General features: G+C 36.9%; 1 protein-coding gene across 2 annotated transcripts in view; it reads left to right on the top strand.

Moving 5' to 3' along the window:
- LOC110466184 (two pore potassium channel protein sup-9-like) overlaps positions 1-27080 on the top strand; it is a 127063-nt gene that overhangs the window by 45885 nt on the left and 54098 nt on the right. For both annotated transcript variants that reach the window (XM_021522542.1, XM_021522543.1), the window contains exon 2: positions 17165-17986. In XM_021522542.1, the coding sequence (XP_021378217.1) occupies positions 17704-17986 (283 nt within the window). In that variant the 5' untranslated portion in view covers positions 17165-17703. The remainder of the gene's footprint in view (positions 1-17164; positions 17987-27080) is intronic.

Below are 27080 nucleotides of genomic sequence, written 5' to 3'. Positions count from 1 at the left end.
ATTTTTCGTTTTATTTTCTCACAATGATAGATACATGTACATGAATCTGATATTTCATTAAGATATAGAATTATCAACTGGGCTTTATAGCATTCTAAAGTGGATGGTTTTTGTGTTTTGCTGCATTATTTAGGTAGGAAATACTGTTGTATTGGTTTATAACTAATATAGTTGAAATATGATATGTACTTTCATTTACATACGATGACCAAACTATGCTTTCAAACAAATGTCCCGTTACATTCCTGCTGTACAATGTACACGTCATAAATGTACAATGTGTAGGTATTGTAATCAATTACCCCGATACCTACGGTGTAACCCTACTCTTGTAAGTTCTACAGGCTGCCGGGTGAGTGACACGGTCGGTGAAGAAATGGACATCTGCTTGTTGGCACGTTCTTTTTCAGTATTCATATGTGTCTAGTGGTTTGTGTAAAAATGTTACACTTATTACTAAGCTGGCAATCGCTTCTGTAGTACAGGTTATACATCTCCGTCGGAACTGGTATTCTTAGACTGCGCGGACATATCCGAAAGAACGGACGTACATGTATACAGTTGAGTGGTATTCTGTGAATTATTGATGTCGCTCTGTAGAAACGAACGTACATTTATACATCGCCATTGTCATTCTGTGAGTACACGGACGTAGCTGTAAGAACGGACATACATGCAGCGACTGAGTGGTATTCTTATACTGAGCGGACGTCACTAAAGGAACGGAAGTACATATGGAGTGGAAGTGGTATTATTTGACTGTGGACGTCACTGAAATAACGGACAGACAATTATACATTCCTGGTGGAACTAGTATTAACGGAGATACGCGTAAAGTGGGCGTGGTTTTCTTGAAGTGCGCGGACGTCCCTTTCGTCAACGGGCGCATTTAAAAAAAAAGTGGAAGTAGTTTTCTGTAGGTGGGAGTAAGTTACTCTAAGTTTCCGAACCTCACTGTGTGAGAACGGACGGAATTAAGTTATAATCTGTGAGTGGGCGGAGGTCGCTCACATAGGACATTGGGAGCACAGATCGGGTCGGATACGTATACCTACTTTGTAAGGGGAGGGTGTACGAGTGTTCAAAGCTACAGAGTCGTTTATTCCTCGAAATGGATGTTATGTCAATCACACCCGAGGTATACCGAATTATTGTGCCTTAAGTTACACGGGTTTTATCGCTGTGCGTGTCAGTGTTAGCTTTATGATCGTGTGTTATACCTATATTGATGGATAGGAGGTTTTTACTGCCCCACAGAAAGCACACGAACATGCTACAATGCATGTTATGAAGATGTATATGCAGGTAAGTAAGACACCTCATCATGTAGGCCAATGCTTGTGTTGAACAAAGTCAATCGTACTCGCTAGCTATAGGGTCATGTCTACTGCAATGAGACAGTTTGCTGTTCTGGTATTTGATACCATTTCTATTAGGATTCTTCTTAACTCCTTATCTGTATTTTACCTGCATACATGAATTAAAGGAACAGTAAGGACCTGTTTAAGTTCTACATTTACAATTCACGTGATTAAGGTTATCATTTCTTTGTTTTAATTATGTTAGCAGGTAATAGGAAACGTGTCAAAACAGTTAAGGATTTCACTCAATACCAGAAGTACTACTTAGTACTCCTATATACAAAACATTGTATATCGTTGATGGTTGACCATGTAGAAGTCGTTGATGGTTCACATGTCTAGGTTTGTTACATTTGTAATGGTTCACACATGTACAGTTTGTTGATGGTTCACATATCTAGGTAAGATGATGTTTCACATGTCTAGCTTCGTTGATGGTTCACATGTACAGTTTGTTGATGGTTCACATATCTAGGTTAGATGATGTTTCACATGTACAGTTCGTTGATCTAAATTAATCTGAGGAATTTTTAAGTAAATGATACATATATAAGTAACTGCAGGGTTTCATGTAGGCATTGGTATTTGGTATACGTTGTAGGCGAGGATGTCAGGACACACAAGAATTGCTATACATGACCTGTTTCATATCGCTAGACCTAAACATGACATGTTGGTAGAGCTAGACCTATGCCTGCCACGTTTGGTCACATTGAAGCCGTGTGTGATATAAGTAAGTTAATAGTACAGATCCCATACTTGGAGCGCTTTGGAAACGCTAAACCTTGTGTGTAATGTCAAACAACTATTAGTAAGGTTTCGGGTAATTCGCTGTGAAGCCTTAGAGGAATGCTTAATTCCATTACATTACTCTTGCTACAATCCAAAGGTTGACTGTCAATGTTGGCCATTCGAGGTAATCGAGGAGCGGGGTTTTCATACGATTAGAGGGTTTCTGAATTAGAAAAAGAAGCCGTTCTATGTTCGGTAAGTAACTGTAGGTGATGAAGATCCTTGTTCATAACTACATTTGTACGTATTATCTTATAAAATACTGAGACACACGTGATCAAAAGCACGTGTCGTACACATGCGGTATGCGGATATTATTGTGCTGACCCCGGGGGTCCTATCCCGGCCCGTTGGAGTAATCCCTTCTCCCTGTTACAGTGTATTGATTTAAGCGCTAGTATATGTAAAAAGGTTTCGGGGGGGGGGGGGGGGGCACGTGCGAGAGGCAAAGCTAATGTATGCATATATAAGTATGTGAATTATCACCTGCTTTAGTTTCAACGAAAAATGCCGTTCGCGTTAATGTTATACATTTATGACTGTAGTAGACTAGTTGCTGTGAAACGGAAGAGTGTTCAGATTGTCACAGTATGTGCAGTACTTTTGGTGGAAATATATGTATTGTGTACCTATTAAAAATCTTAATTTGTAATATGTCTTTTTAAAGTGTACACATTTAATCATTGGGCTTTGGATAATAATAGATAAATTTGAAAATGTTTTTAAAAAAAAGTGTACATATTCTATGGCGTGGGTGTGTATCTCCAGGATTACACGGTGTAGCATGTGCCATATCCCTGTGCTGAAAAGTGTGTTAGGTGGTCCGGTGTTGATCGTCCGTCTTCCTCAACAATACGTGTTATTCCTACGCTTGTTTTATCGTACAGATCGTGTACTTACCGTGTTTTATGATTTACTTTACTTTATCAGTTCACAACAGAGTTAGTTTGTAAACGGAGGCCCGGGAAGATAAACCTGCTGGTCGCAGTTACTCGACTTTTGTAAATACAATACCCCCTTGTGATTTTCGAAAACGTTCGACTTATATTTTAGACGCCATCTTCCCTTCCCCCAATTCCTGCTTCTTATATATCAAATCGCTGCGTTCAATATTAAGCCCCTTCTTACAAAATATTTTTTTTAAAAATACACAAACACAAAATGCTATGTTAGATATTTGATATGCAATCAAAATAAATCCTGACCTCTACATGCAAGTAATAGGACACATTGAGATAGCATCATCTTTCTAATCCTCAGCAATCCGCGGGCCATATGCCACGATACATAGTTACATATACACATCATTCCATACATATCTGGTTCATTAAAAACAAATCAAACAAAAAGGCCTGCAATGGAAGTATACAGAGCAAAGGTAAATATGTACATATACTTGAATACATATCTAAATATTAGTCCATATGAAGCTGGTCATTGAAAGCAAAACAGAAAAAAAAAAAACAGAAAAAAATGCAAACAGAACAAAATATAACCTCTATAATGGGGACCATATAAACTAGATACATAAAAATATCTAAATCTGATTCCATATATACCCAATTAATCACAAAAAAAAATCATTTTACGACTGTGAAATAGACACCATAGACACCAGTGTGTATGTTAAAGCTTATTTATTGCTGTAAAAGGATGTTTCTGATTAAGTACCGATAGCTGAAAATACCCTTTGTTTGTGTTGTGTATGGGTGAGGTTGTGCTGGTGACAGAGTAAGTGGGTGTGTTTGCCTTCTTGCGATAGCGCGGTTCTGATGCCGACTTTATAGTACTACTTCACTGAAAAACCATACAAAAGGCACCCAGCACAGTACAAGGTATTCCACATGGTCACGTGTTACTGACAACAGGTGAACTAGTGTCGGAAGTACTTCGTGCTATAAATCGTATTGACTTATAGTACACGTACAATGTACTTAGTGGCACGTCGTTAAGTTCCATCGTAATGTCGTATGATATTAAGTGTCATACCGTATAGTGTGGTTAAAAATTGTACCTAATGCGAAATCATAGTGTCTTGTAGTGTCATATGAACTTGACTCTGACCCATTTAGATCTATCTATTCTATCTTCCTGTGAAGTGCTCTCAAAATCAGTATATATCGCTAACGACTAGACACACCTGCCGACACACCTGATCGTGTAAAAACTCATTATTAAGATTGTACCTTCACAGCGACGACCTAAACGCCAAATCTGTGAGGATTACGGCATCATTTCATGGTTTAATTGCCCTAGTCGCTATGACGTACATAGACAGCGTATTAAAACGAGAAATGCAGCTTTTAATTTGAAAAATGTCTGTCGTAATTACGTAAAAATAATTCCTAATGGATAAATCATTTCTGTAGTATACACAACGTAGAGATGAAACAGACATCGGGGAAGGTCAAGGCCGAACCGAATTACATCGGCTGCCATTACAATGATATACGATTTAGTTTTGTATACCTGGGAATGCTGTCTTTAAACTCATCACATTTCGCGGAGAAATGTAAAGAGGCTCGTCATAATTAATACTCCCAGCTATAGTACAGACGCTCTTTTATCTCCGCTAGTATTTAAGTACTTGAGTAGGAGACAATAAATTGTCTAATATTCTCTTTACTCGGTAATTGTGACAGTAATGGTATCATTGTTTGTGTGTTTCTGTGTATTGTTAGCTGTGTTTATTTCACAAGAAGAAAAAAACACGAGGCCAACCTACACGCCATATTGTATCAACGAAAAGATGTCAAGGACATGATTTGTGCGCATGCGCCACTATACCCAATAGTATGCTAAGTAATAAATATTTTTGCAGCAAAGTTATACCGTAGATAAAATATTTTAAGATTCGTACTATGTCGTTTTGTTAACAATTTTCGATCTCATATACTGTGGTAGGATGGGCGTAATGAATATCGCCATCGTCGTTTACAAAGACGACAATGTTAAAGTACTTGTTTAGTGGGGCGTCACGTGAGTATGTCTTTTGAATCTTACATTTATAAAGAAAAACGAATGATACTTTTATAGTTTTGGTCCCTTGGCCGTCTGATTCTAAATTCCAAAATTCCAAGCAAAGGGGAGATAACCCAGTAAAGGAATGCAGTCGGTCAGTTCCTTACAACAAAAAAGGGGCTACATATGTAGTACATGTATCCAGTTTATTGGGGCCATCTGCCTGGCCATGTTGGTGTTCTTCTACATGTAGTACTCCGCGGTTTCCTCCCATATTAAGATCACCCGTGTGCTTCTATTCGGGTCAACTAAATATAAACTGATACAATTTGTTTCATAATTATCATTAAATGATAAAGCTTAGTTAGCTCGCAACAGAAACAATTTCATCGATTTGAGGGACCAGACTATGACAAGTGTCACATACGTTGATAGGTGTAATATTCTGGAGCACCAAATTTCAATTTGCCATCAGTTTTCCAGTGTTATGGGAACGTTTGATCCTTTGTCAATCAACAAGGTAGTTATGTGTCCATCTGTTGCAAACACTTCAAAGACTACGATTATGTTTATTTTATTTTCTCGCTTGAAATAGTATACAACCGAGTCAGGGCCGCCGTGAAACACGCGTCATTTTATAATTACACCTACAACAGGTGGGACATAACACGGAATCACTGTTTAGAGCCACGGAGTCGTTTCCGGATCATTAGACCAGGAATTCAAAGTCTTAGACCACAGGCTTGTGTTTCCACGGTTAAAGTTACACTGTACTACGGGGTACCATGTCCTTTTTGTTTTACAACCGAAGGCGTATTTATTTTTCGGCTGCATGCTCAATATTCCAGTCTTGACATTCCAAAGATCCAATAATACGGTGATTTTGCCAATTTACAACCAATGCGACGTCCCATATAGTAATTATGTCCGAATGTACCGCCAGTTAGAGGTCCAATGCGGTTATTGTACCTTAATTTATCATCAGTACGAGGTACCGTGTGGTGATTGTACCCTGCTTTACCACCAGTACGAGGTCCCGCACGGTGATTGTGTCCTACCTTACCATCAGTACGAAGTTTCGTGCGGTGATTTGTGTCCTAATTTACAATCAGTACGAGGTCCCGTACGATGACTGTGTCCTCATTTACCATCAGTACGAGGTCCCGTATGGTGATTTGTGTCCTAATTTACCATCAGTACGAGGTTCCGTACGATGACTGTGTCCTAATTTACCATCAGTACGAGGTGCCGTACGGTGATTTGTGTCCATATTTACCATCAGTACGAGGTCCCGTACGGTGATTTGTGTCCTAATTTACCATCAGTACGAGGTTCCGTACGATGACTGTCCTACCTTACCACCAGTACGAAGTTTCGTGCGGTGATTGTGTCCTAATTTACCATCAGTACGAGGTCCCGTACGGTGATTGTGTCCTACTTTATCACCAGTAAGAGGTCCCGTACGGTGATTGTGTCCTAATTTATCATCAGTAAGAGGTCCCGTACGGTGATTGTACCCTACTTTACCATCAGTGCGAGGTCCCTAGCAGTGATGGCAATGATCAGGATATCCTTCCATTGATGGACAGCAGACCTTTACCCTAGTATCATGTATCTACATTGAAGAGTATAGTTCATTAACTCCCTAATTCAGTTGATACGCCCCTAAATGAAAGTAAGAGTGCTTGGTTATTAGAATCCTGGGTCCGAGGATATATGTACTCCAGAAGAACGCGAACATTATTCTGAGTGTCTTTGACGCGCGTGGAAGGATTACAAGTACTGTGTTTAATAATCATTAAGATATTGATGCCTCTTATCGGAAACACGTGTTTATAAGGATTCCATCACGTGGAAGAAACAGCAGTCGTTTGAAATATTTTTTTCACGAGATGTTAGAATTCGCTATTGACACTACACGCGGAAAACACAAAATCACAAAACAAACTAAAGGAGAACTTGAATCTAGAACAAGTTCTGGGCTATTTACTGGCATAAATAGTAATCAACTATATACGTTTATTGAGGTGAATATGTGATTATATTAACCTGAAAAGTGTATGTTAACCGAGACGGAGTTAAAAGTAAATTATTCTAACTTTTCAGCTTACGGAATCACATAACTCTGAATGTACATTTTGTTATTTCCACGAACAAGTAACAAAAAGATAATGTAAACGTTTGTAGAGACGTTTACAAGTTTTCTAATATTTAGATAAACTGCTGTATACTTCAATAGTTTATCAAAGGTCTTAAAATACACTTTTTATATTAAGAAGATAATACTGGACTTCAAATGTACGACCTTTTTATTCTTTAAAATCGTCTTTTTAGAATTTAAAGTAAAAAATCGTAATTGTCAATGTCAACGTTTTTAATACTATGGCGTCGATATGCCCGTATAGTACATGTATTGTACAATGTACCAGTATTTTATTTCCACCGGTAATTATTTCCGTAATTTCGTTTCAAATTACTCACTCGTAAGGATTTTAATTTATGACACAAACAAAAGCAGAAAGTCTTATATATTTGGATGGAAAATTTCATAATTTAAGTATTTTACTTTTGATTTGATAGAAAGATTTTTACGAAAATTACTCAGGTAGCAAAACCTCGTATGGATACTGTGAATCGTGGTGCCGTGTAAAACACGCGCTGTTTAATTAACTAAAAAGCACAGATCATGCGGACAAAAAATAGGATACTGTATATCAAATCATTGGTTTCAGCTGCATTTCCCCCCCTTCAGAAGCATGGCATTTTGTCGTAAAGTATGTGATAACCTACTTTTATACAGTACCAATTACATATATCAGTGATTGCCGGTAACGTTACAACGTACTCGTCTTAGTAGCGTTCAAGGCTAATTAGGGTCTTGGTACCTGAGCCAGACAGATATCTGTGTGTGTAGGATAACTAGCGTCCTCCATGTAAAATGTTGGCGTTTGATTCACAGAGAATCAGTATTGGAAACATTCCATGATAATTATTGATTACACCAGTCCCAAATTAGCAGTGCCATTTGCATTATTTTCTTGCTTCTTCTTTTAAAGTACATTGTTAAATGTATTCTTTGGCACTCTCTGTCATTAGAGATATTTTAAATTTATACAGACGGTGGTCCAAGTCATTTAATAAAACAAACAAAGGGCATACGAGTCACTTATTAAAACTTGAGTTGTAATTAGCATTATTTAAATACATTAATATGTAAAAAAAAAAAATGTAGTTTATTGTCAAATCAATTTAGCAGGATGGGTCAACATAATCTCGTGATGTATCGACTACAGATATTTCTCATGCTATTTATTTTCTCATGAATCATCGCGTAAAAGAACTTTATACAGGGTAAATATATATCCGTATTCCTGAATCCGGTTCCGGGTTCATTGTATTGCTGCTACCATTCTACCCCGTGTTCCGGTCCAGTCATTTGAGTTATTTCATTTTGGTTGTAAGTACTTGTTGTAATGGTTTAACCATGATTGCGTTTCAAACCTTTATCTTCAAATATCGGTGCGTTTATTCTTATTTTGCATACAAAATACGCATCGAATTTCATATAGACAAGAACACGTTAAAAAAAGGAGAAAAAAACTATTTCTTTAAGATTTGTTGAGTACAGACACACGTTGTTTTTGCCAATGCCGGGAGTTAAATCGGCGCGCACTAACACGACGGCACTGCAACTCTTTCCAACGTTGAAGACTTTCTAGAATATACACATTTTTATAAATATTTACATTAATACTGGGACCTTTTCACATAATAACTGGGACACAGATCTAAATGAATTAGGTTCGAATATACATTGTATCAAACGGATTATGTTACTTACAACGTCCGTTATAACATACGTCATCAGTACGTATACGCCGTTAATGCAGGTCTAAAACCTACAATACAACTGACTCAGGGATAGCGTTTTGATCTTTCGGTTGTAATATTAAGTAAGTTTATTTCCTTTGATGGAGTTCCTCTTTCTATATGTGTTTTTTTTTTTTTTACATTTCTACAGTGTAGAGGATTTTGTTGGTTTCCTTTAATAATACATGATTATAAATTAAAAACAGGTACGGATTATTTGTATTAACATGCATGCATAGTTGGAGCTCGATGCCATTATAGGTAAAACTATGGCCCAGAATGACGTCACGTGAAACATTGATAGGTATACATCTTGCTGTGATTATGGATCGTTGAACATCTGGATCCTTGAGATGTGCGATTACATTTATTTTATCAAATAGATGATTGAGATAACCCAGATATAGAGTGTACGAATCTTTTACCTGGGACCTGTCCTTGGTGGCTTTATAAATTACCACGGGATGGAGAAGTCATTTTGAAATTATTTCCCTATTTATCTTACCAATACATCTTATCTACACATCTTATCTGTGTATATATCTGCTCCGGTGGGATTCCATCGACTTTATTGGATTTGCATGTTTGTACCTGAGTTAACCTGCTTCAGCGCGTACGATGATACAGAATGTACTTGCATGGTGCAAACATGCTCATACGGGTTTTTTTGTACAATGTTGTGAACGGATAAAAATGGAACTGCATAATGGATTAATAATGTAGTACAAAACTAAATCCTAGCAGTAACAGTGCATTACTAAGAAATACATGTTGAAATTATAGGACTTGATGCTTGACATGTAACGAAATATCGAAAAAAAGTTATAAATAATTACCATTAGATCGATGACATAATATCATTTTTTATTTGTTTATTTTGAATACTTACCTTATATATTATAATAATTTGTTTAATTCTTTCGTGACGTGTTTTTTGTTGTCATATTGCATATTTTGGCCTTATTAGAGATTAAGTAATATGTGCTATGATTATTCACGTACAAAATTTAATCTGATCACAATTTCAAAAACCTTATCGTTTAGCATGGCCTTCTCTACCATACCAAAATATTTCTATCATTTAGTTTGGCCTTCTCAGTGATCTTTATCCTATCGCATAGTTTGTCTTTTTCTGTCATATCAAAATATATTTATTCTTTAGTTTAGCCTTCCCGGTGATCTGTGTGTCTTCTTTGTTCTGTATTCACTGACAAGAAGCTTACAACCAAGTGACCTACATCAGTGCAGCATAAAAAGACGCAAACAGGCAATAAGCGTGGATTTAATCAAAGTTAAAAACATGTCCAATTTTAAGTGCAATGCATTAACGGGACGAGAGACAACATGTGTTACTGTGAAATATTCTTATCTTCAAGCTAAATAAAGACTAAGTGTTGTTATTATGAATTCAATAGTTATTATGCATATACATGGAGCCACGAAAGGAAAATAGCAAAAAGTAATCTACAGAATCCATTTAAAAAATCGAAAGTAATTATGGGAAAATGACCGATATCCGGTTTAGCACGCCGATATAATCTGCTCGCCTAATTGTGTCGTCGAGAGTTCCGATATCACTCCCACAGGAGCCACAAATCTCGTTGTCTTTGAGAACTTCCATCTATTCCCGAATTCAAATTTCCTTTTGTTTACCGTGGCATCAGAAGACCTGCAAGATGATGCACTGGCGACAAAATGTACGCCCATTTATAGTGTAAACTTTTTCACTATGTCTACAGTGATGCAACGATGGCAAAACGTGAGCCTAATTATACTGATATATGTTTGAATATGTGTAAAGTGTCGCACTGGTGACAAAGCGTTAGCCGTGTTACAGATACATTTTACTACGTATACAGTGACGCACTGGTGACAAACTGTAAGCCTGGTTATATAATAGTACTTCTACGGAGATATACTGGTGACCTAATTATGGTGATAAAAATGTCACTCTGTCTACGGTTGTGCACTGGTGATAAAGTGTAAGCCTAATTATGGTGATAAATATTTCACTCTGTTTACGGTTGTGCACTGGTGATTAAGTGTAAGCCTAATTATGGTGATAAATATTTCACTCTGTCTACGGTTGTGCACTGGTGATAAAGTGTAAGCCTGGATATAGTGCTTGTCTAAGGTGCTGCACTAATGACGAAGTGTAAACCTCTGATATAGTTTAAAATATGATAAATAGTCGATAATAACATTCATTGCCTTAGACAGGATAAGCATACTGCAGATCTTTTCAATGTCAAGGCGATGTAACATCAACAAAATACATGTAGGTATAAATAAGTCTAGGAATCATAAGCTTTGACAAAGTATGGAGGGGCATATTCCACCTGCATTTCTACTGTACATTGTACGTGCCGACACGTTTCACACGCAGATGAAGAGCTTTATCGGTTACCTATATGTATATGAACTCCTTGCACTCAGATAGAAATCAACATAGCCGTCCAGGTATATTTTACCTATCTATGCACGTGCATTCCACAGTCGATTGCAACCACATGTTAAGATGTTTCCATTTTTTCCACATAGTTGGAATTTTGTACAAACTATCAGTAATTTATTTTTTCATAAAGTATAAATGTTTTTTAAATATTTTGTTTGATCGTCAAACAGCATCTTGCACAAAATACATGCAGATACATTCCTTACAAAATATGCAATTGGCAGTAATATATGGCCAGCCTGGTATTTGCGGATATACGTATTAGACGTTAAAATGCGGGTCATTTTGTCCATATGAATGTATCAAGGTCACATTTTGTGTTACAGTACTGTAACTCAGTTTTAAATTGCAAAGTAAACGTTGCTTCATACATATATAATCACATTTTTGGTGCAGTCATTATTTAGATAAACCTACAAACCACAAATGTTGTTATAATCCAATAACAGCAGGAACCTTTTCATTCGGAAACTGCTCGGATCTAACCGTCAACCTGTTGAGTAATTTGGGGATCAATCATGATATGACGTCAGATGCAAATTATGACGGAAATTCCCGAATGGTTTCCGCGCATTATGGAGTATGATCATAAATGTTAAAATATGCATTTCAATCATGAAGTAATCACCCTGATGGTATATCTCATAAAATACTTTTATCACTTGTTCGTCTTGAAATTTTCTGATTTTTTTTTAATCATTTTCCGTTTCTCTTAACTTATTACGTGTAGCTTAAACTCAACGTAAACGCAATCACGAGATTACCGATATGCACGAGACCAACAGTTTGCGTGACCTGCATTAACAAGAATATTTTACTGAATTATAAATGCTTTCATCTTTCGTGTTTGAAAATGTGCACGAACAGTGATAAAGTGCTAGTCCCTTGATTTAATTAGTTAATGTCATACCCTATACCCTTCTAAGCGCTAAGTGACTTGTATTACACGTGGTCCCTCGGGAATATCAACAGGAATATTCCGTGAAAATGCCACCTCTCGTGGTTATGAAGGTAAACAGATACGTTTACATTTCTAGTGCATATAGGGACATGCAAATGTGTCAAGTTTAGCCATGCTTAGACCTAAACAACGTCCTTAAATGGCCTTAGCTGTTGATAGGACATTGCACAAAATAAAACCAAACCAAACCAAAATGACTGATAACGAGATACATATGAATGTTTTAGAGTGTGTAACACTGTTTATTATTATGTATTTGAACAATCGATGTTGTGAGGAATGGAGATGAGAGGTTTGGTGTGACAGATGTGAGGTATGTAAGATGAGCAAAGGTGAAATGAGAAGGGGGTAAGGTGCGAGGTTAGGGGAGAATGGTTGGTTGTTGGTACAGGGAGAAGGTCAAGGGAATGCAGTAGGCGAACGAGAACATTTTGTCGTAGACTGTATCAGGTAAACTAATGTAAACTGAACGAACTTTAAGACCTGGAAACACTAAACATTTTGACGTTAATGAGAACTCTACATATTTGTAGACAAACCCTGGCATTCCTCTTTAACAAGTGTGTGCTGTGGTTGTATTATCGGACGGTTGCTTAGACCTAAGCAAAAGAAATTAAAGTCATCATAGTTTAATACATATATTTGAATGCACCTGCCAAGGGGACAAAAAATGTTACATTCCATGTCATTCACAAACTTTCTCCGCCATTGTCGTTTTGTTGCCCACGTTTTGGTGTACATGTAAGTGGGTTTATCAAAAACTGCATTTATTCCTTACAGTACAATGTACACATGTATCACAAAGTTGTCAACTTTGACATGTTTAAATGCTGTGCAAACCGTTCGATTCGACTTTCTGCATGACTGCATTAAGTAATTCAGATGTCTGCACCCCTCCCCCTATTTGTTTGTATTTTGTATTTTGTATTTACGCCGTTCTTTCTGTTGACATTTTCTAATTGTACAAAGTTCATTCATATTTAAATACACATCAGTGCTAAGTACAGAGAGATGGCTTTGTGGCAATTGTTGCTGACGTCGTAGTAAGATTTGTGGTCGAGATCGTATAAGATAGCGTTGACGATGTTTTACTGATGTCGTAAAGAGAGGACGTGGACGTCATCAATGCAGACTTAGTATATAGATTTGTTAAAGCTGGCATCGTAGACAAATGACATTGGCGGTACTGTTACTGACGTCGAACAAGAAATGACATCAACAATATTATAAGATGTCGTAAAGAAATTGGCGCTTTTATTACTGATGTCGTAAAGGAGATGACGCTGGTGTCATTGTTGGTCACGCTGTAGAGAGGTAGCTTTAACGTCGTTGTTGCTGAAGTCGTAAAGAGATGACGTTTGCGCAAATGTCCCTGATTTCTCAAGATGTAACGTTGACGCCTTAGCTGTTAACGTTGTAAAGAGATGGTTTTTCGGTTAATTGTCGATGAAAAGAATTCAGACATGAATGTTTTTGTTGGTTCTAGAAACATCACTTCTCCACTCCTAAATTATTATTGTATGATGTATCTTATATCAGCAGAGCATTGCCTATCTCGCCTGTAAAACCATGTTAAACCATTAAAATGACAACGCTTAATGCAGCTTATCCTATACTTCAAATTGCATAACACAATAATTCTGGACATTTATGAATATCAGACGATATTTTATGGAACAGGTTAAGAGAATTTATAATCTTATGATTTAGACAAAAACCAAAAAGTAAACGCCACCAGTTTTGCTTTTCACAATGATTACAGGAAAACGTCTCGCCTTACTACCATGTGCACGATTAAATTGTCTGGATTGTTTGTTTGGTATCAAACGTCCTTGCCACAGATGGAGGTCATATATTAAAACGGATACACCAACGAAAAATAGAGAAGGTCCGATATTGCATTTGGTAGAGCAGTATATGTTGGACGCTACACGCAGGCATACACACATAGGGATATATTAGCCAGGTGGCATAGGACTAGTGGTTAGCGGCTGATAAGGAAGCTCCTGCGAGTTCCTCACAAATTTTATTGATTTGTGTATATGCTAATTGTATTAATTGTATATCTAGGTACTGTAAAGTGCTAAAAAGTTGCTTATGTTAGCTACATGTAGATAGGTCGCTATATCAAATGTTGTATATTATTATTATAATTATTCATGGTTCGGCAATAGAGGTATCCGTCGATGTTGATGATGAGAATTTGGCACTTGTACTGCTGGGGTTAAAACAAATCACATTATATGAGTGAAATACAAAGGTGTTAGTTTCGTACAGTTATATTCTAATTCACCATTGTTTGTTTCGTACTATTGTATTATACTGCATTGCATTGGTGTTAGTTTCGTACTATTCTAATACACCAATGATTGTTTCGTACGATTGTATTATAATGGATCAGTGTTACTTTCGTAACATTGTACATTTAATAAACCAGTGTTAGTTTCGTACTATTATGATACAATGATAGTCATATTAGTTTTGTACTATTGTATCATAATAAACTAGTGTTAGTTCCGTTTAAGTGTATAATATTTGAGAAATCCAGCATTCGTTTCGTATTTTATTTTTTATCAATGGAGAGTCTGCTAAGGACTCAGAATCGCTAACACAACTTCATTAAAGCACCGTATGATGATCTTCGCGAGACACAGATCCGTGATAGGCCGCCAGGTATAGGGGAATTTGATTATATCTTTACTGTAAGTTCCTAAAAAAATAACTTTTTATTTATAGGGATTTCAACTAATGGAATTATCTAATTCATATAGAAAACGGTGCTTAGATAAAGAGCTACATGTATGTTGTGAGTATGATATTCTGTATCCCTTTTCAGCCCCTTTACTGGTGATTCCCTTTTGAAAATTGAACTTGTGCATGGTTTTGAGTCGATGTATCACGTGTACAACATCCAAGGTCTTCTTGCCCAGCACAGTCTATAAAAGGTTCAGTGTCATTATTAAACGTAATCCCACGAGATTCGGCGAGATGTGGAGATTTGGTATCAGACAATAAACATCCTTTGCGAGACAAAAGGAGACAAGCAATGCATATATGTACATGTACATGTATGTATATCAAGTCGATATTTAATGCCATATCTTGCATAGGGTTATTTTTTTTGAAAATTGGAAATAAAACAATGGGACAGAAACTTGTTTTCTTTGCATACCGAGTGTGGATAACAACGCCCACCATATATCTATGTAAAGAATCCACAGTGGTATTACATACAGTTACCTCCCCTTAATTTCAGTTTGGATATATTGAGGCGGACCACTTTTGCTGACAATGTAGCTCCCTCGGTTAAAGTGACAATATGCATGTACACGTAGCAATAACAGAGATCTGGGGTTTGAATCCTAGCATAGGCCTCCTATTTTTCTTTGAATGAATTATCAAAGCTATAGTCATGCCAGAAAAATACGAAGCTACATTTCTAGCACTGCAATGGAATATCTATTTATCTACATTTTTTACTAATAGATATTATATGGACAAGGCTCAGTCGAAAGATATGTTATTTGGTGTTTTTTTCATATCTGTTTTAATCAAGTCAATAACAAATTAAATGTGACGTCACAAAGCGTTGTGACGTCAATGTTGAATTTTGTTTTATAAACTTGGAAATGTTTAAAAAAAAATATGTATACATTATCCTATAGATCAGATTCCCCAATAATAATGTCATACAGAAATATTCACATAGAAATGCGTTATAATAACGTTCTATGCATGTACATGTAGTATATATGGCAGCGCAGACTACGAAATAACAGAGTTCGCCTGTAAAATGAAATTACTTGATTTTGTTTTGTCCTTCAGATTAATGTCAACTTATACAAGTATATTTTTAACATGTTTAATCCTATAAGCTAAAGTGTATGTATGCAATCAGGATATCAAGTTACAGGGTCAGACTTATTGTTTACATTGTCCTGATAATACATAATGAGTTATTGCTTGCATGGTCCTGACACATGTAGGCCAACAAGATTTATCGCTTGCATGGTCCTGCTAGAACATTAGGATTTGTCGTTTACATTTTCCTGATAGAACATATATAATACATGATATATCGTTTACATGACTGTAATAGTCAAGGAGATCAATATTGTACACGCTTCTGATACATGTGTATTACATATACATGTAGATACATATGAGTGATCGGTTACATGGTCGTGATAGAACACAGATATTTATGGTTTACATGCTCCTCATAATATATACAGATTTATCATTTACATCACATGGACGTGATACTAAGAGATTTATCTGTATGGAACTCTCTATTGATAAATCAAGCTCCGTATTAAACTCAGCCTGAGATTAATGATTAAATTTTAAAATGCTTTCATTCAATTAAGAGCGAGTAACGCTGTGAAAATTCAATCAAATATTGACACCTGGTATATTCAAAAGAATGATCTTATCAAAACCGACTCTGTTTGATTCACAGGTTGCTACCATGTTAGAAGTCTAGTTTGTTAATGGCTGTTGATTTATACGAGTGAAGACCGATACATAACGACCTGTTAACATTACGTCAGCGCAAATATCAAACGTCTACATGCCCTGAGATAAAAGTGAAATGAGGTGTTCGGTACACCTCTGTTTGGTACCATTCCAGTTAGTTTTTAATTTCTTAAACCGAATATGGGTTCGCATTACGTCATAACCTTGTGAAACATCAGATATATAACAATTGTCGAATGGAGCTTTTAAATCAAACATCGTGGTTTCTTTTTTGTTTCTTTTCAGACACGATGGATTTAGACTGTTGTGAAGAGAGTTAACAAAGAAACAGCAATCTCGAGAGATCTGAGTTTTTCTACCTGTCGGATTAGGCGATGGATGATGGTACAAAGTCAGCAGCTCAAGGATCACCACGCTCATCATTAACCCGGGCAATTATCACGACGCGGGAAACATACAGATGTAATATGGGTGAAGGGCAAGGTCGCCATTAGTGAAATCTATTTTTAATCTTCTTGAAGGTAAATATATTTCAACATGTTAACTTGATTCAAAGTCTAATATATACATGGATCAAACAGCCGTCCTGGAAAAAGGTTGAGCAAATGGTAAATGTGTGCGCGCAAGCAGACGACCGGAAGTGAGTGAAAGGATTAACTTCCGGCTTCGAGACGGGTGCATTACTTTCGACACTCTTTATTTTATCACTTCCCAAGTCTTCCAAAATCCATTCAATGAGTGGTTTACATCACTAGTCAGCAAGCAATACACGGCCAACGATTCACGTTCTAGGGACTTGATACTATGGATACGGTCGGAAGGATATGAAGAAGCAAAACGTCCGAACTCTATCACTAATCGTTTGTACGTTCACTTACCTTTTAATCGGAGCGGCAGTATTTGATGCCTTAGAGTCAGACTACGAGATTGAACACCGACGGAAATATCAGCTGGAGGAGAAACAATTTAAATCAAGTTACAACATCTCAGATGAAGACTATGAACGCCTGCGCAAGAACATCCTGAGGGTGATGCCTTACAAGTCTGGGCGACAGTGGAAGTTCGCCGGCGCCTTCTACTTCTCACTTACCGTCGTCACCACCATAGGTAAGTCATGACGTCATTTATATGTGTCAGGTGTCATGTATATTCTTACAAGGTTTTATCGTCTCAACAGTTGCTGTTAAAGAAAACATATATACCATTGTGTGTCGTTGTCACAATAAACATATACCCCTAACAAAAGAACGTGGCATTCATTTGACTGTAAATGCCATGACCCCTGTGTTGACGTCATTATTATTATTATTATGTCATTATTGTAACATTATATACCACTAACCCTCAATAGTATAGATGACTGATCTATTCATTGAAGAATCATTGGGAATTTTAGAAAACGTGTTTTACTTTCTTTGATTTTAAAATACCCCAAAATGGTTGATATTAGCACTGAACTGTCGCATTATGGTCCGTTCGTATGTAAACCTATGTCATTTATATAGACTATAAATGCCATATCAACACAATTAAGTACTTCTAAAACGGGTCATGCTTATCAGCATCTCTTTCATTGCATAAAAACGCCTACAGTAGAATCTACATGTAATACGTCCGAACGTTTGTCGTGATGTGTTCCTATACCTGTGTTCCCTACTACATGAAGAAGCGGATAACCGTCATTAGGTGAAGGATGATCCGGCTACTCCTAAGCTCTTACATACGCCCATAACACACCAGGTACCGTATCGACCCTGAATCATTTGAATGTAATCTATTGATCAGATAACGTTCTTACTCCACGAATATCTGGAGTATGTTATGTATCGTTTCAATGGCTTCGTGCAGAAAGTCGACGTTTTTCAACAAACCATTTTTATCATCAAAATTATTAGAATTGTCGTCCTTGATATGAGATACTGGTCATCAGTCTAATTCAGTCTAATGTCATTTTTTTTTGCCGATGATTGTTCATTATTTGTGCTAAAAATGTAATAGATAATGATTAAAGAGCTGCTGCTGAAATTTTAAATAATGATCTTAATAGAATATCTATGTGGGCAAATAGATGGGGTATACTTTTTAATCCCAACAAAACAGAAGCCCTACTAATTTCAAACAAACATAATACTGATGGACTACATCGTGACCTTATATTCATTAAAAACATTGTGGCAAACGTGAAAAAGCATAAACATCTTGGAGTTTTTCTTAATTGTCATGGTTCAAGGTTAGACCACATCAATTTTATTTATGAAAATATATATAAAAAAATGAATCTGTTCAGATCACTTAGGTATAACCTCGACAGAAAATCTTTAGAAATAATATACAAATATTATATTCGTCCAAACCTTGAGTATGCAAGTGTTTTGTGGAATAATTGTAATCAGACAGAATCCGATCTTCTTGAATCCATCCAGTTAGATGCTGCTATAATAGTTACTGGATTACGTAGGGGCACTAGTCATGCTGTCATTTATAATGAACTAGGATGGGTTACACTTAGGAAACGCAGAAATGACCAGCAACATATGCTATTTAAAAAAGAAACACAACGTCATACCCCTAATTATCTGTTTGAAAACATTGAACCTTATATTATAAACAATGACTTAGTGACTCATGATATTCGACATCAACGTGTATTTCAAACACCCATTCGTAGAACTAGTATATATTTTAACAGTTTTTTTCCTAGTTTGATGTCTCGTTGGAATAGATTTGATTGTAGTTATTATAATTTGAGGTCTGTAAGTGAACTTAAAAAGCAACTCGTCCATCATGCCATTCTTCCTAATGCGGAGGATACATGTACAAATGATTTTAAATATGGAGGGACAAGATCTTTTAGCGTCATTCTATGTCAACTTAGAAACCAGGCAAGTCAATTAAATTCTGATCTTTTTAGAGACCACCTTACTAATAGCCCATCCTGTATATGTGGCAACCATGACGAAGATGTGGATCACTTCTCTCTATACTGCCCTAGGTATATAATCCAAAGACAAAACCTATTAGATTCTCTGTCTCATTTGCAGCTTAACTACATTTAAATCTTGACTTCAACCTGATTGAACATTTAGTAAATAATATCAATATACTAACTAGGGGAAGTAACCACCATACATTGTAGTCATGATCCTAATTCTGCTATTTGTGTATGTGTTTAGAAATATATTGAGTCCTTTTTTCCATGTTTTAATTACGCTTTATTGCTTTTATAAGCAGTGTGATTGAGCATAAATTCTACGGCCCATACAAAGCCTTTCCCTTAAAACTTAGTAGATACAGAAGTACTATAAAAAAATCATCAATGAAAAATTATAAGTCCGTGATTTAAAGAACTTGTGTCTGTTAAAAGTTTGATTTGATTTCGTTCAAAGTTAATTTACTGCAATAATTATACATGTACATTAGCATAGCATATACCGTATTCGCCGTTATTAGCGCCCCTTCCCATGTCATACTGTAGCAACGGTGGATTCCGGTTGAAGTTGCACAACTTGAGGGTGCCCTCCCCTAATTCGAACTATTTTTGAGCGCCCTGTACGTTAAATACGGCAAATACGGTTACTCGACATAGTGATAGGCGGCGTTTACCACAAATCGCTTCTGTTTCATTTCTTACTCTCAAACACGCAATATTACAATATTTGACCACTGCATGCATTTCATGTGACGGACAGAGAAAAATATATTTATTTCCCTTGTAAATGATATATCCTGGTCATGAGATTGTCTAGGGAGTCATGTACATTTCCGGATATTTGATACCGGTTCCTATTTTCATTTTGTTTATTACATAATCCTGGTCGACGAAACGTTTGTAGGAAAGAAAAGCAGTAATTATATAACGATATGGAACATTTTTACACTTAGTAGGTTTTGTTTTATCCTCTCGCAAGAAACTGTGACACGATTCCGGTCCTCGAAATCAGTTCAGACGAACTGACGTATAACACTTACTAAGACATTAAAGATTTGCTGGCTCGAGACTTGCACGTTTTATGACGCGGTCATTCGTCCCCACGTAATTGGTTTAGTTTACAGCGGCCTTATGATTGATTGCATCCGATCGATGTCTTCTAATGTCGTCTTCACGTATGGTGTGACATAGGAAGATAAATATGAGTGATAGTTTCGTATTCCAGTCAGGAGAGACTTTACGTCTAAAGTTTTGAAATATATGTCTGACCGATTAAAGGTTTACATCCGGGTGACAACTTGCAATGTAAATGTTGCTGTCTTTGTGACGTTCATACAATAAGTGGTTGACATCCGGGTGACTTCTACGGTATAAATTCTGCAGTGTTCAAATACGACATCTAAGAACAGAACACAACCACAATATTTATGTGATTTTGAAAATAAATAATCTTAATTTTGTAAACCCTAAGGTTTAGGTAAATTGCATTCTTAATCGACATTGCTTCGTGCACGATTAGGCCTCTATCGCAACAATTCCAGACAGTTTATATAAAGTTTTATCGTACACACGGGTCCCGACCGACATTTCTGCCTGAATGTCCCAGTATCTCGAATACACGGAACACACGAACCAGGAGAAATGCTTAGGCGAATTACAATAAATCTCCTTCCACTTCGAGACGCCCGAATTGATGTTTATTCTTGTCTCAAGGTGCGATTCATGATTTCCGCTATTTTGCAAAAAGGAATAAAGTAACCCATTTCACGCACTATTTATTGATTACTTTGACCTGTATACAGTGTGTTTCATTCGTCCTTTCAGGTTTCATCCTAGTTCTTTTTTGTACTCATAAAATTACAAAACAAATTATAAAAATGTCTTCTTGGCGCTGTTACTTAGATTAAAGACAGATTCTTCTAAATGAAGGAAGTGTTTTGGGGACGAAATGGATGGGGCCCGGTCAGAGCTACACCTATAGTTGTCCGTTAAAATATGATGCCAAACTCGACCCGAGGTTCGCAGACCCGGAAACTTCCAAAGGACAGGCGGCGGTTTCAGAATTTAATACGGCTACTTATAACTGATGTTTTATTCCGTGATCTTTCACTGGTTATCGAATCAACATCTGGCAAAACTACAAAGTCGCTTTGTTTCATTGCNGGGGTGAAGAGAGACAGAGAGAGGGGAGAGAGAGGGAGAATGAGAGAGAGCTAGATTCGGATTAGTTAGTAAACATTAATATAAGAAGTGCAGGAAAATATACTCAAAATCTGTTAGTATCTAGAATAAATTGCTGCGTCTGTTTGGCTATTAGGGTGTTTTCTTGATACGACAATTCACTTTTACCGTATAGTAGTAGCTGCAAGTTAAGTGGAATGAAATCATTTAATTCGCGGTAGAGTTTAATTCTCTGATCCGCATAATTATTGCAAGTAAAAAAGAAGTGATATGTATCTTCGATAGGATGTCCACATTGACAGTGCTGAAAATCTATTAAATTAGCATGAAATAAGTGATTGTTTAAGGTACTAGAGTTATTTCTCAATCAATAACGAATAAAACACTTAACTGTGAGTGAACATGATTCAATAGTAGGTAATGCATTACACATACTTCGGCAAGGGCGGCGAACCAACTATAAGTACATACACATGCACGGTAGTGCTAATACCGTGCTAATCAATTAAAAGCATGTACAAATCAACGTCTAAAAATAGAAACATGTTATTATAAATACATTCATAATCTGTTAAGCATGTAACGATGAAAAGTATATCAGGCGGTAAAATAATTAATAAGCCATTACGTGACACGACTAATTATAGAGTCTACCACACACGGTATTCCCTGGCGAGTGTTTGCATTGCACCGAATGTACGTGCAAGTTAATGGCCGACGTCTGATATTCTGTCCACATTACATATTTCCGTACCTCTACATCTGTGCTCTCCGTTATTATAGCATAAGTGATTAGTTTAAAAACTGTTTTTTCTTCATTGATGATTTATGGATCGTACCCCAGTTAAAATAAAAATTCCATTATAATAATTGCTTCGACTCTCTAGAGCTCTCTCTAACAAGTTAACAACACGTAATTTATTTAGTAATACCATGATCCAACCAATTACGTAATCAGGTTTTTCTGCCCGGGAGGCGACAATCAACGCGCCGAAGATTCCAATCACGTGACTTCCGGTATGTCTGCCGAGTAGACATCTCCGCTTCCGGTTATCTTTTACTATGTTCCTGTATAAATGGTATACATTGAAATACGGCGACGTTATAGAATGTTAATGATAGTCCAGACATTTATCAGCCCTTCCGACCGTGAGCTATCAACGTTAATTGGACAACAAACGGGCGCTCCCTGGCCAGAGTGGTTTCGTATAATCACGGCTGTACACGATAGCATCAGATCCCGTGAGATTAATCCCATATAAGGGTAACTTGTCAAACGATTTTTAGTTCACCTGGTCCGAAGGACCATATTGAGCCTATGCCGTTGCGCAGCGTCCGTCGTCCGTCGTACGGCGTCAACTTTTTCTTTAAAATCTATCTCCTCCTAAACGCCACACAGGATTTCAATCAAATTTAGTCTGAAGCATCACTAGGGGAGGGCAATTATTTCTTAAATAAATGAGGTTGGTTCCACCCCTGAGGTCAGGGGGCGGGGCCCTTAAGGGGAATTTATCTATATTTGCTTTAAAAGCATCTCCTCCTAAACGCCAGAGAGGATTTCAACAGAATTTAGTCTGAAGCATCACTAGGGGAGGGCAATCATTTCTTAAATAAATGAGGTTGGTTCGACCCCTGAGGCCATGGGGGGCGAGGCCCTGAATGGGAACTTAGCTAAATTTGCTTTAAAACGCATCTCCTTAACACCAGAGAGGATTTCAACCAAATTTAGTCTGAAGCATCACTAGGGGAGGTCAATTTTTTCTTAAATACATGAGGTTGGTTCGACCCCTGAGGCCAGGGGGGCGGGGCCCTGAAGGGGAACTTAGCTAAATTTGCTTTAAAACGCATCTCCTCCTAAACGCCAGAGAAGATTTCAACCAAATTTGCTCCGAAACTTCATGGGGGAGGGGGGAATCATTTCCTAAATAAATGAGACTGGTTCGACCCCTGTGGCTAGGAAGACCAGGCCCCAAAAAGGAAAAGTATCTAATATTTTGCTTTAAGACGCTAATATTCCCTAATTGCCTGAGTGGATTGTACAAAATTTCGTCAAAAACATTATTGAGGAAGAACAAACATTTCTTAATTGAATGAGGTTGATTGGACCCCTGCAGTCCTAAGAAATGGTACAGCTAGATTATCATATTCTATGGTGTAGTTTTCATAAATTGTTAAAATTGCTTTCTAGGTTTATAAAAGCTTATAATTGAATGAAAATTAAAGTATTGTCTAATTACACCCTGTAGTATGACATATTACTTATTTCAAATCTGCTAACATGGCAACTCAATGGAGGCCCCTGATTAGTTGAAAGTCAGATATTGTGGTCCCAGTTGGGTAAGAACATAGATCTTGTCTGGTTTTGAGGAAGTTTCATATAAAGATGTACTAATGCATTCAGTTGTAATGACTTGAATATAAAACCAGGTGAGCGATACAGGTCCAATAAAACTCTTGTTTATAGTAAATCATTTAAACTGAACGAATTTGGTTTTGATTAACTTATTTGCAAAAGCTTAAGTCCTATGGAGACGGGTGCCTTGTAGCGTGTGAATATATTGGGAGACTCTTGTATATTCCTTTCTCGAACCCGAAGGGGTAGTAGATCTAGGTACAGAACCGGGTAGTGACAGGAAACAATAAAGCACAAACATAACAAATGTAGTTGGATACAGCAGGGCATTTCCTCTCGAACCGACAAGGTGACACTTGTACACAAATGCAATATAGACGACCCTGCAGGAGTAACATCTTTTAGATGCTAAAAAAAGTCATAATCAATCTGTAAACCTGACAATTTGTTAATGACACTTTATGTTTCACACTCCTGTCTCCAATACTAGATGATAACTCTGAAATTCGGATGGTTTTAATGACAATATATAATTAACTTTTCATTCGAAACCAAAATGAACATTTCACATTTCTCGTGCTGAAATGCCAAATTCTATTCCCATGGTTTCTTATAATTACATTTTGGGTCTAAGTAAGTTGCGCTTATTGTGAACAAATCAAAAAATCAATTGAATACTTTACATAGATTTGAGTCAGTACAAATGTGTATTTACAAAGAACACACCTGTACATATTTTTTTGATACGTAGCAACAAATATTGCTACGTCACTGTCCTTCTTCAGTGCGTCAGCAACACTTTGGTGTACGTACCGGTTATATTTTATAGACAAATCTTATACCGACAATTCAATTCAATTTAATTCAATTTATTGACTGTAGGCCTTACGACCCATGAGTACATATTACATATTACATACAAATACATAATAAAGATGTGAAACAGCCAGACAAAAGTGGAGAACGAGTTAAAGAAATACAGCTCTTATCTTATTTGCTTCAAAAATAAATTTGCCGAGACGGCACAATCCACTACATGTAGCTATAGAACATATAGATATTGTGTTATCATACAAACGTTTATTGTTAAATAAGTTTATTGTTATTGAGTTCAAAATTCTGTAGTTGTCATTCTGGCTGAAGTTTCATGTATACATCGCGATCGGCGATATTTGGGATTTGTGTATTAACCGAGTATGTGTATACTAACCGAGCCACACAGCATTAATATTATAGCTACAAGCAAACAAGGACACCACACACTAGCAGTTCATCGAATGGCTTGAAATCGAATAAGCGGGAGGGAAAACAACAATTAGGCAAATGAAGGTTCATTTAGGGGTCATTTTTGGTGTAAGAATGGGAAGAGATTGTGTAGGATGTTAGAGAGTGTTTATTTGCTGTCATTTTATTGATTCCGCTGTTGAGTGTCTCTGTAACAGAGAGAAACTGCACGGTGTTATTTTTCATCCGGAAATTGTGTTAGATCGGATATTTTTTAGCTACGCGAAAAGTGGAACCGCCGAACACATTGGTTTGTTTATAAAATAGGGACACATAAGAATGCATTCAAGTGAAACAGGGTTAGTCGGGAAACCATGGTCTGTGTGTACACTAGGAACTTTATTAGTCAGGACACTCTCATTTGAATATATACTATTTTGGTGAACATGTCACTTTGGTTAGAGTGTTCAGCGGAACCCTATTAGTTCGAACGCTTCTTTGTGTACGGAAAAGTGGGACCTAGATTGTCGGAAAACTTTGAATCCATGAAAAAAACAGGAACTTCTTTCGTGAATAGTCAGACACTTTTGCATCTATAATATATTTAGTTTAACATGACAATTTTTTGTTTGAGCGTATAGTGGAACCTCTTTAGTCCACACACTTACGTTTATGCCACATTAGAACCAAAGTATTGTGAATACTTTGTCTGTACAATGGGACATTTTTAGTCCGGACTCTTTGGTGTACTGCATTAGACTAATGATACATGATCAATTTAAATATTGTGTAAAGTAGAACCTTAATATTCTGGCCACTTCGCTTTTAGGTAGGTAAGAAACTTCGATATTTTTCCTGGCAAAAGAGTTTCCACTTTAACGCGTTACATGTACCTGTATTACGCCGGAATATCGAGGTTCAACGTCATACACCTATTGTATCAGTTATAATTAAAGAATCTACTGAGGACAAAGTCACGTGACTATTAACTGATAGTCAGTATTGCATTGAGATTCGTGTGATATTACATTGTGATCCCTGCCTCACGAACTCGCCCGTCGGAATAGAAACTGACTTGTACGGGTTTCATCTGGTTTACATGATACTAATTCGGTGCATATTAATCAAACGTCAATCATACGTCGCTCGTTCGTATTATTGACGTGATTATATAGTAGATCCCACACTTCGAATCTACTTACGTACTTGATACCGATCTCAATACGTCAACTGACAGTGTTGGCTGCCAGGTCCGGAAAATGAGATCTTAACCAGGCCAGATACAACCTACAACTTACAACTTACAACTTCCGGAATGACCAGTGTTGCATACGACACTGTATCGGGTCGCCCTTTATTTAACTTTACACAAGTTCTTATATGAAGAAATGAAATGTAGGCATGATTTGCATTAAAAATCATAATTTTGTGAACAAAATATTGCAACATATTTAGTACATTACCCCGGCTTGGTACCCGACAGAAATAATGTATACATTGTACATATCAGTGCT

Source organism: Mizuhopecten yessoensis, unplaced genomic scaffold (genome assembly GCF_002113885.1).
Source record: "Mizuhopecten yessoensis strain PY_sf001 unplaced genomic scaffold, ASM211388v2 scaffold11123, whole genome shotgun sequence".
NCBI lineage: Eukaryota > Metazoa > Mollusca > Bivalvia > Pectinida > Pectinidae > Mizuhopecten > Mizuhopecten yessoensis.
Note: the sequence above shows the minus strand (reverse complement) of the source record. Positions and strands in the feature narration are given on the sequence as shown.